The sequence below is a fragment of the Sceloporus undulatus genome, chromosome 10 (genome assembly GCF_019175285.1).
Source record: "Sceloporus undulatus isolate JIND9_A2432 ecotype Alabama chromosome 10, SceUnd_v1.1, whole genome shotgun sequence".
Lineage (NCBI taxonomy): Eukaryota > Metazoa > Chordata > Lepidosauria > Squamata > Phrynosomatidae > Sceloporus > Sceloporus undulatus.
In genome coordinates, this window is record NC_056531.1 from 13,215,846 (window position 1) to 13,226,607 (window position 10,762).

The 10,762-nt window shown below is 40.8% G+C and overlaps 1 protein-coding gene across 1 annotated transcript; it reads left to right on the forward strand.

The window, feature by feature from the left end:
• The first annotated feature begins 67 nt into the window (after window positions 1-67).
• RAD9B (RAD9 checkpoint clamp component B) lies at window positions 68-10,282 on the forward strand. The gene is made up of 11 exons (XM_042441885.1): window positions 68-189; window positions 1,573-1,643; window positions 2,677-2,826; window positions 3,376-3,490; window positions 4,362-4,461; window positions 5,698-5,804; window positions 6,403-6,509; window positions 6,761-6,825; window positions 7,333-7,437; window positions 8,841-8,976; window positions 9,768-10,282. Exons 1-11 carry the CDS (start codon window positions 156-158, stop codon window positions 9,870-9,872), a joined length of 1,095 nt encoding a protein of 364 aa, XP_042297819.1. The 5' UTR covers window positions 68-155; the 3' UTR covers window positions 9,873-10,282.
• The last annotated feature ends 480 nt before the right edge of the window (window positions 10,283-10,762 follow it).

A 10,762-nucleotide genomic window follows, 5' to 3' on the forward strand; every position in this document is an offset into this window, starting at 1 on the left:
TGGCGGACGGAGGCCACATCCGGGTCTTCGGCGCTCGCTTCGTTCGCCCCGCCCCCCTGAGCTAATTACCTCAGGAGGCTTTTCCCGCCTTTCGGGAGGCGCTTATTGAGCAACCGTTTCCCTCAGCTTCGGCATTCGCCGTCGCTTTCCGCACCATGAAGTGCGTTATTGGCGGCGCCCATATTAAAGGTGAAGGGGCCGCCCCGAACTAGCATTCCCAGAATTCCATAGCGGTATCCAGCCGGATTATTTTCGACCCATGCTTCCTTTCCACTGAAAAGAGCGTTCCTCACGTTCAAAACAGAACACGAAAACCTCTAGTATTTGAGGAATTCTTTTTCGTCAGAGCAATACATAGACAATAATCAGGGAACGAGAACGAAATGCCAGTCACTACACTAGCAGTCGTTACTATTGATTCTTTGAAGTACCTCAGCAACTTGGTTCCCAAACACACTACAGAAATAACCCAGTTTGAGACCGCTTTAACTGCCCAGGCTGAGTGCTAGGGAATCCTGGGAATTGGAGTTGGTTGTGGCCCCAGAGCTCTCTGACAGAGAAGGGTCAGTGTCTTACAGAAGTGCAATTCCCAGACTTTCATAGCATTGAGCCAGGGCAGTTAAAGTGAGGTCAAACCGGATTGTTTCTGCAGTGCAGAGGCAGCCTTGGGCACCCATTTGCAAACGTGGGCCTAAAATGCTGTTTTATAGCGACGTTGAGATAATTCAAAGTCTGTTTGAGTCAAAACAATCCCTTGTAAAACATTTTGTGTAGCGCTACATAGATGCTTCTAAATCCCCTCAAAAGCCCCAGATTCTATCTGTTCCTAGGAGGTTTCTAATCGGAGAAGACGCCAAAGCCACAGATGCCAGTGAAACATCAGGAATAAACTCTTCTAGAGCATGGCCACAGAGCCTGAAAAACCCACAAAGAACTATAAATTGAGTTGCTCATACAGGAGTATTGCACATGTGGTGGCGCATTCAAGTACACAGAGTAGTAGATGAGCGCACATTGACTCTATGTTGGGCATATATATATATATATACACACACACACACATACGGTGTGACCCTGGGAAGGAAGGAGAGTGTGTATATATACCCCCAACTCTCTTCCATGCCAGCATTCTCTGAAGATGCCAGCCACCGATGCAGTGAAATGTTGGAATAAACTCTTCTAGAACATGGCCACAGAGTCCGAAAACCCCACTAAAAATATCCTTTCAGCCATTGGTTCTAGACTCTGGCTACGCTGGTTAATACTTTGCTCTGAATTGTATTTGTAAGCTCCACCTGCTTCCTAATTATTAACCATTTTTAATTCATGCCTTCCACTATATGTATACAAGTATATCTCTCTGCTGAGTGTTAGAGAAGCCAGGTTTCCCCAACTTGGAGAATCATTCCCTTAAGCTTTGTTATGTATATTTAAGGCAGCAAATCTGTGCGCACTGCGCACACATCTTACCATCAATCCCATTTAATTCAATTAGGCTTCATTCTTAGGGATATAAGAAGGTTGCCCTGCATATTGGAATGTAACCACACTTTTAAAAAACCTTTCTTACAGTGTTCGGGAGGGCTATACATGCCATGGCACGGATCAGTGATGGCTTTTGGTTCGATCCAATTGAAAAAGGAGTAAGTATTTTCCAAGTTGAGAAAAGCACAGCTGGGATTGACTGATGATTTAAGGAGAAAAATCCTACCCTCCATTTGTCGCAACTAGCCCTGTCGTCCCACTTTGTCAGATGCTTTTCAAATGCCCTGGTTTCTCTCTCTTCCTCCCACTTTCCCCCTTTGCCCTCGGCTTACTTCAGTTGTTGCCAACAGAGTTGAGATGTCCAGCTGGGAAGAGGAGTGGAGAAAAGCTTGCCCTTCCCAGCGGGTTCAGGCAAAGGCAAACTGCCGCAGCATTGTGTTTTCTTCCTGATTAATAACTTTTGCCATCTTGCCCACTCTCTGATGTTGCTTGTACATACATGTCCTGGTTTTCATGTGAAATGTGGGAGGGTATGGAAAATACACTGTAGAACTGTGTTAGTACAACATTGTTATCCGCTGGAGTTTGGTTCCAGGATCCTCTGTGAATAACAAAATCTGTGGATGCTCGAGTCCCATTAAATACAATGGCAGAGCAAAAGGGTGTCCCTTATGTGAAATGGAAAATCAAGGGGTGCTATCAGGAATTCATACTTGCTTTGGATATTTTCAAGCCGTGGATGCTTGAATCCGTGGATAAAAAATCTGTGGATAAGGAGGGCTGACTGTACATCTAATGTTCAAAACATCATTTGGTTCTTGCCATACATTTCTGTTCTAAAGAGCTCCACAGAAGGCCTGCTTCCTCTGAATGGGATGCCCTGCTTGGTGTGTGCTGACATGGCACAGGGCTTTTGCAATTGTGGTACACCTTCAATCCACCAAAATATACAATTGTTATTTGGCAAACCATACTTTCTGAAGCCATTTTCACACAAGAAAACTGTAGAGGACCACTCGCTCTTCCTACTAGCATTCTTGCCCCTAATATGTTGGTATCATCAGCATTTTGTTTGTGTGATTATGAAAATCATAAAACCTTCAAGATTGCCATGTTGTATATATTTTTGCCTGTCTGTGTCTTAATGCTGATGTTGTTTCATGGGAGTGAAACATTTCATCCTATTCACAGCTTTCCCTGAGGGCAGTGAATTCCTCCAGATCAGCCTATGCCTGTGTCTTCTTTTCATCTATATTCTTTCAACACTATTCCTGCAGAAATACACCTGAACGGAATCAGCATAAAAACCACATACGTCTTAGATGCAAGTTAGTAATAAAGGTAAGTCTCACAAATGAGACAATATATGCTATTTTGGGCTACAAAATTAGTTTCATTTGAAATTCTCTGAACAGTGAGATGACTTAACTGTATGAGGGAGATCTGACAAACTACAGACCAACGAAAACTGTGTCCATAAATGGTGCACAATTTTCTGCTGTCAAAAGTTTTATATTTGTTATTGCTGTTAAACTATTTAAATGAAATGTAGTTTTCCATTTTTTTTTTTTTTACATTAAAGGAAACGTTATCTAAAACAAGCATTTGCTGCTGATGGACTTTTTAACCTGTTTATTTATCCTGAAAAGATTAGTATCTGAACCTTTTGTTATCTTTCGTGCTGTATTTTCAAAGAATGTAGCTTGTTTCAGCTGAGTTTTTATATGTTCAGCTGAGTACACTTTGAAGTACATATGTCTGATACAATACAACACACTACGGTAATTAATATATTACAACACTAGCTGTAGTATCCCCCCAAAAACACAAAACTGTGCTAGCTCTGATCTTAAAGAAATTACTGTATTAATCATAGTCTTTGTATTTCAGTCAGTCCTGCCACTGTTTCGGTGCTTGAATACACTAGAAAGGAACGTAGAGAAATGCACCATTTATACAGACTTTAAGGACTGCTGTATTGTTTTTCAACTTTTCTGCAGACATGGTAAGTCAATGATCTTGTGAATCCTGCTACGGGCCAGAAGGTGGTAGAAAAAATTAAATAAACTGGTGTGCTGAGTCTACTGAAACCCTTCAAAGGTTAAAGGAAAATTTAACAAACGTATGCACATTTTCAACAGTGAAAAAAACAACTACTGCAGCTATTACTCCTACAGATGTTATTAAAGGTGCACAAAAAATGAACTAATCCAGTCAACATTGTTACCAATTGGTTTTACATGCTGTACACACACCTAAGTGCCTAACTGATGCTTTTTTTTAAAGAGGTGAAGTATGCAGGGTCCACCAGAGAGCACAAGGTACACCTCCCCCCCAACAAGCTATTCAAAGGAGATTAATATGAAATATTATGACATTCAGATACTTGTCATTTGAGGTAGCAGTAAATATCTGCTAAGTTCTGGTGCACACAAAAGTGACACCCCCTAAAGACTATTTCAGTGGCTTCTCAAGGCATATGCTCTGTTCAACAACCTGGCCATATGCAGCTGCTTATATGATGCTGAGCCCATCTTCTAATTCTTCCGCTCCTTACCTCTTTGCTGTTGTGTGACTTCAGGTTGTTTCTGACTTATGGTGACCCTATCACAGCATTTGCTGAAGCTGAGAATGTGTGACTTGGTGGGTTTCCATGGCTGAGCAGACCTTGGTCTCTAGAGTCATAGTCCAACACTCAAACCACTACACCATGCTGGCTCTCATAAATAGCAGTATTTTTTTTTAAATCCCCAAAAGACAAATCCAGTTAATGCCAAGAAATTTATCTCATGTCATGAAGAAAAAGAAGTTATTCATCACTTATTGAAGGGACTATGAAGATACAACTCATATCACCCCGTATCCTCTCTCCTCAGGTGTTGTGAAAACTCACAACCTAGCTTTTCAAGAATGTGAACCTTTGCAAGCCGTGTTTGCAAAACATCTGTGTCCCAACGTCCTGAAGGCAAGGTCCAGGTAATGGAACAAATGCCCTACTACCAATTAACTGGATATCTTATAGATCATCATTTGTCAATTAAAACATAAAAGGCTCACCTCTCATTGCCAAGACACCCTGTTCTCATGAATCCAGTGCTGAAATTGAAAAACAAATGCTACTGGAACCACACCATATTAAAGCACATATTAAGCACCCTTTTCCCCCTTCAGCATGGGGCTCCTGGCCAGTGAGAGGCAGTTGGACTAACAGAATTACTGACCATCTGACTTTCTGGTCAGATTTCTCCCCCACCCCCTCCAGCAGGTATTCACCCACAAAGTACAACAGGCACTAAAATGCTTTTCTGCTACTAGCAACAGGAGGTGCTCAGCAGAACAGGAAAAATGTGACAGACCTATTTATAGGCCATTATTGCCATCTACTGGAAAAGATTGGAATAGGTAGCAAGTAAAAAGGATGGCACCCCAAGCCATGAATACAAATTCCTGGCCTGAGTTTGATCTCCTTAAAAGGAAGAAGGGAGGGGGAGGACTAAAATACAGGACCTAAGCAGAGCAGTAGAGGATTGGGGGAGTGTCTTTTCTGTTTGAGGACAGTTAACAACAAAGCACCGCTTTTAAGACTCACTGGTTTTTATTTTTGCATGAATTTTCATCCATATAAACCAATTTCCTCTGATGCTCAGAAAGACCTCAAGTCGATTTTGACTCATGGCGACCCTGTGGATGATGCTGTACAGAGTGATAAATGCTCCAGGTCATTCATGCTGGGCCTTAGCCCTTTATTGGCCTGACTCAAGGCACAGAGAACAACACTCCAAACATTTAGACAGGAGCCATTGATAGAACTTGTTTATTATTTCTTATGGCCCTAACCTCTGGCCTGATTTTTGCACTCTTTCTTTCAGCATCTAGCCTAAAGAGGCATTCTGGAGAACTTGAATGCATGCACACTTTTCTACCATGTTGGTATTGCCCAGCTGTGCGTTTTGGCATTTGTATTTGCCTTTCTTCCCTCATGAATCATCAAATCTTTTTATTTATTATTATTTTTTATTTTCTGGCACTTTTTTATTTAGATGATACTATGATATTCTGATCTGAAGAACAAGTAAATAGTAGTGGAATTCGCAGCATGTTGCATTTCATTTTAGGTCAGGCTAAAACTGTTTGTCAGTTTGGGGCTCCTAATGTGAGACACATGGAGCAATTTGTAATCTGAAAGAATGATCCCATTTTTGTGTTTCTCAGGCAACTTTCTGATATATTGATTCATTTTCCAAACTATCAAGAAGAAGTAACTTTATCTGTAACACCTGTGAAAGTGTGTTTCAAGACTTACACTGAAGATGAAATGGGTAAGGACCAAACAGCTTGGGACTTCAGTACTTGAAAAGAGCACCTCTCCCAATTTACCCCAGTTTGAAAACTGAAGTCAATGGGAGGGGCCATCCTATGAGTCCTGCCAAATGGGTCAATATACTGTGGGTGTATGTGAGAGAGGGCACCCAGTTGTAGAATACCATCCCCTTATGGTAGCTCCAATGCTGCTTTCAGTCTGGCACCAAGTAAAAGCATGGCTCAATTATGGAATGCTCTACTGCCTTAAAGGGTGGGTCGACACAGATCCCCATCATACCCCCCCCCCCCAATGTAACACATGCAGCCATTACAATAACCTCAGTTACTGGTATTCATCCTTCCTTTTTAGGTGGAGGCATTACAATATTTGATGTGGATATATGCCCAGTTACCTAGTGCCATAGATATTGTTGCAGGTTCATTAACTCACCATGCACATGGTATTCTACTTTCAATGAGCAAACACCCCAGTTCTGTTTTATGTACCAATAATAACTAATGTAGAGGATTCTCAATAAACCCCTTAAATTCTTATTTTCTTTACTGTTAGACTTCTTTAGTTTTAATCTCTGCCATAATTCTGATTCTTTCCAGATTTTGCTATTGTAATGCATACAGAAATACATCTCAGTCCAGAAGAATTTGAATACTTTCAAGTTGGAGTAGACTCTGAAATCACATTTTGTCTTAAAGAGTTACGGGTAAAGTTGACATTTGCTTGATCAAAAAACATGTTAAAAAGATGACATAGCTAGACTCTTGCATGAGTACTCTAACTACCCATGTTGTTTAGAACCCATTGGCCAGCTTGCTACCCCCAACTGGCCCTCAAGCTAATAACAAAATAGCCAGTTGTTGTACCTGTAAGAGGCTGAATCAGTAAGTTATAATAGGTATCTAATGCTCTGTAGTGTTATATTTGAGTTAATGTACATCTTTCACTTGTAATTAGGGACTAATAGCTTTTGCAGAAGCTATCCATGTTCCAGTTGCTGTTCATTTTGATATGCCTGGAAGGTAAGTTGACACACACTTTTTACAAGGTATGTCGTGTTTCACTTCACAGTTTCAGAATTCCAAAATTACCTTTGCTAAACTTGCAATTAAAATTGTTCAAACCATCAATGCATTTTACATACAAATGCATTAAAATTGATTTATGTGGAACGTGTGGATTATGAATTGTGTTGCCAAGTGTGTCTAAGGGCCACCTTTTGTACAGTAATTTTCACAAACAGTATTTTCAAGTAAGAAATGCATGTATGTATCAGAGACAGTACACACTGGCCTCAACCCAGCAGTCAAGTGTACTAAAACACATTAATTTGGAAACATTTAGTAACTACACTATGCAACACTATAATTAATGGGAAGCTGAGTAATATCTTATTAACTCTCTCCATTAGAGAGCAGTTTCAAGAGTCATCTCATTTCTCTCTCTAGAGGGTAAGGGCACACCCACTATTTCTGTAAATCGGAAGTAATGAGAAAGCTGACAGCTCAACCTTTCATTTACTTTTACAGGCCAGTTGTTTTCAGCCTTGAGGATACAGTAGTTGAAGCCAGTTTTGTTTTGGCTACTTTAGCAGATACTTCTGAATCTCTGCATCTTTCCCGGGGCCAGAGAAGGTAAGAGTTAAAATCCATTTTCTTCTTGCCGAGTGCTAGCCAGGTACCTTCAAGTTCAGGAGAGGATATAATTGCCACTGCACCTCATGTTCCAAATACATAAAGAATGTTATCTCACGTGTTGGCTGCTGCTCTTACTAAAGAGCATTTTTTATCTTAGGAATTAATTGTCCTCATCAGTATTGCAGCTAAAGCAGCCATGTTTGTTCAGTATTGTGCAAAAATGTGACTCGTGCCTTCTCCAGTTTTGTTCACATGCTAAAGAGAAAGCCAGAATTTGTCAGAACATATAATTGGGGTCTAAGGGGAAATTATTTATGCAGCCCAATCCTGTGCCTATTTCTTGTTAATCATAGAATCATAGAGTTGGAAGAGACCACTAGGGCCATCCAGTCCAACCCCCTGCCATGCAGGAAATCCAAATCAAAGCATCCCTGACAGATGGCCATCCAGCCTCTGTTTAAAGACCTCCAAGGAAGGAGACTCTATCACCCTCCGAGGGAGTGCATTCCATTGTCGAACAGCCCTTACTGTCAGGAAGTTCCTCCTAATGTTCAGGTGGAATCTCTTTTCCTGCAGCTTGCATCCATTGTTCCGGGTCCTGTTCTCTGGAGCAGCAGAAAACAAGCTTGCTCCCTCTTCAATATGACATCCCTTCAAATATTTAAACAGGGCGATCATATCACCTCTTAACCTTCTTTTCTCCAGGCTAAACATCCCCAGCTCCCTAAGTCATTCCTCATAGGGCATGGTTTCCAGACCTTTCACCATTTTTGTCGCCCTCCTTTGGACACGCTCCAGTTTCTCAATGTCCTTTCTGAATTGTGGCGCCCAGAACTGGACACAATATTCTAGGTGGGGCCTGACCAGAGCAGAATACAGTGGCACTATTACTTCTCTTGATCTAGACACTATACTTCTATTGATGCAGCCTAAAATAGCATTGGCCTTTTTAGCTGCCGCATCACACTGTTCACTCATGTTCAACTTGTGGTCTACTTGGACTCCTAGATCCCTTTCACACGTAGTTTCATTCAGCCAGGTGTCACCCATCCTATATCTGTGCATTTTATTTTTCCGCCCTAAGTGCAATACCTTACATTTCTCCGTGTTGAATTTCATTTTGTTAGCTTTGGCCCAGCTTTCTAGTCTATTCAGGTCATTTTGAATCTTGATCCTGTCCTCTGGGGTATTTATATATTTAATTTATATATTTGTGTTTTAAGGAACATAGGAAACTTTTAGTGAGTCACACCTATGGTATATCCAGTACCTTTTTGTAGCAGAAAGGCGGGGTGTAGATTGCAGTAAAGGCCTCAGCAAATTCCTCAGCTAGGAAATGTACAGATGATTTGCAGGAATAGAGAAGTATACAACACATATCCAGTTCTGTGTAATTTTAGGAGCCCTGCATTGGAGAGCAGTAATCAAGGCACCGTTTCCAACAGAAACCTGCAAGACCCAGAAACAACCAAGAATCCAGCAGACAACTTTACCATTACGGCAGAAGCTCAACCATCTAGTCCTGGCTATAGTAAGGTAAAGGGGAAAGCCAAAGAGGAACCAGAATTGTTTGTAAATGAAAATGCTTTATACCTCAAAATAAGGCACATTTGTGTTGGTATTAAATTGGTATCATGTGGTATAAGAGTGGATGCCAGTCAGGAAACAGCTGCCCAAGAATCCCATGGGACACTCACTACTTGTAATTTTTTGGATTTTGGTCAAATTGTGTAGCAGTGCTGGAGTAAAAATGGTAGTAGCACAAGCCAACATAGGCCATGCCGCATCCCAGTAAAACAGTGTTTGAAACTGAACTCTTCCCCATCTGTGCTTTTTTCACAAAGAGTATTATTTAAGCAAGTATTCCTTCAACTTTCAAAAAATGAAAAAATATTGAAATGAAGACTATTTACTGAAATCATTTTTATGCTGCTTTTCAGCAGCAAAGAATCCCAGAATGTCTTATGAAGGATTACACACAGACATAGGACACAAAAGGAAAGGGAGATGAAAGCAAGTTACCATGTTTTTGTAAATGTCAGCCTGAATGGAAAGTTCAGGGGGAAGGAGGCATTCTCTCAATTGGACTGATCAAGTGACTCTCCCATCTGTGCCTCTGCTCCAGCCAGATGGAACAGCTGAATTGCCTGGGAAAGGGAGAATTGCAGGCAGGTAAAGGCCTCAGCTAATCAGATGACGCTCCTGCACCCATCTCCCTTTCAAGTCATCTTTTACACATAAGCCTGTAACCATTGTGTATAGCTGGTGCATATGTATATGTGAAATTGAAGGCTTGGGCTGATACACTTTCTTGTTAACTTTTCTAGTTCTACTCCTTGTTCTTTGGAGCAATTTCATCCAGTGAGGAGGATGTAACCAATGCATTGCATACTTTGGCAACAGCAAGTGACACTGAAGATTTTGGCAATTGACAACTCTCTCCAGCATTTTAGTGACGTAAAATATCTGCTAAAAGTCCTTGTCTAAATAGTTGTGTGCTTAGTATCCCAATTTTTTGGCTTGATTTGGATGTTGGATGCCATTGTTTTATGTTGATATTTATGTTAACTTCTGGAAAAATTATTTTATTTTCAACTTGTCACTAGTGTAACCTTTTCAAAGGTACTCATAATTCAGACATATCAGGTCACATTCACTTCAGTCCTTATTTTCTTGCCCTATCTGCACTTACCTTAATGTTTGAGGGAATTCTTTTGTGACTGGGTAAGTGGTTGAATGCTGAAAATTCACAGATCCAATTCTTTCTCCCTCTTCTTTAAACGAAGTTTTATAAAATTAACTATAGTAGATGAAATAAATCTAGCCTAAGTGTATTGCAAAATACTAGATGCTGTTGCATTTGTCTTGGAATATAGCCGTGAGTTAGAATATTTTAAAGTGTAGAGTCTCACAGGTACTCCTCTCCCACAAGCTCTTTCAGCCCTGATAACAAGCAGTTACCCTCAGCAACCCTAACAAAGAACAACTAGTGCCATGCTGCTCCCTGGGCTCTGCTTTTCTTTAAACGCCACTTCTCTTCAACCCCACAGTGAAGAAGAATGGGTACTGAATTGCCATTGAAATTTCAGTGTGGTAAAACAGACCAGCTAGTACAAGCAGAGAATTCAGGTCATTTCTGCAGCAGATTTCTGTTTACTGCATGCCAAAAGAATGACTCTAAGCTTTTCGCAAGAAAAATAACTGGTACTTTCCCCATCAGCCAAATTCCTCATTACAGGTTGCTGTTGTTACTAGGCTAGTTCGTGATCTTACCACTCCCCATCTCAAGAAATTTTAATGTGCATAGTTCAACAGGGACTTC

Coding starts and splice junctions, on each gene's coding strand:
- RAD9B (XM_042441885.1), top strand. CDS start 156: ATGAAGTGCGTTATTGGCGGCGCCCATATTAAAG. Junction 2,827..3,375: donor GATGCAAGTTAGTAATAAAG/GTAAGTCTCACA, acceptor TTTGTATTTCAG/TCAGTCCTGCCACTGTTTCG. Junction 4,462..5,697: donor GTCCTGAAGGCAAGGTCCAG/GTAATGGAACAA, acceptor TGTGTTTCTCAG/GCAACTTTCTGATATATTGA.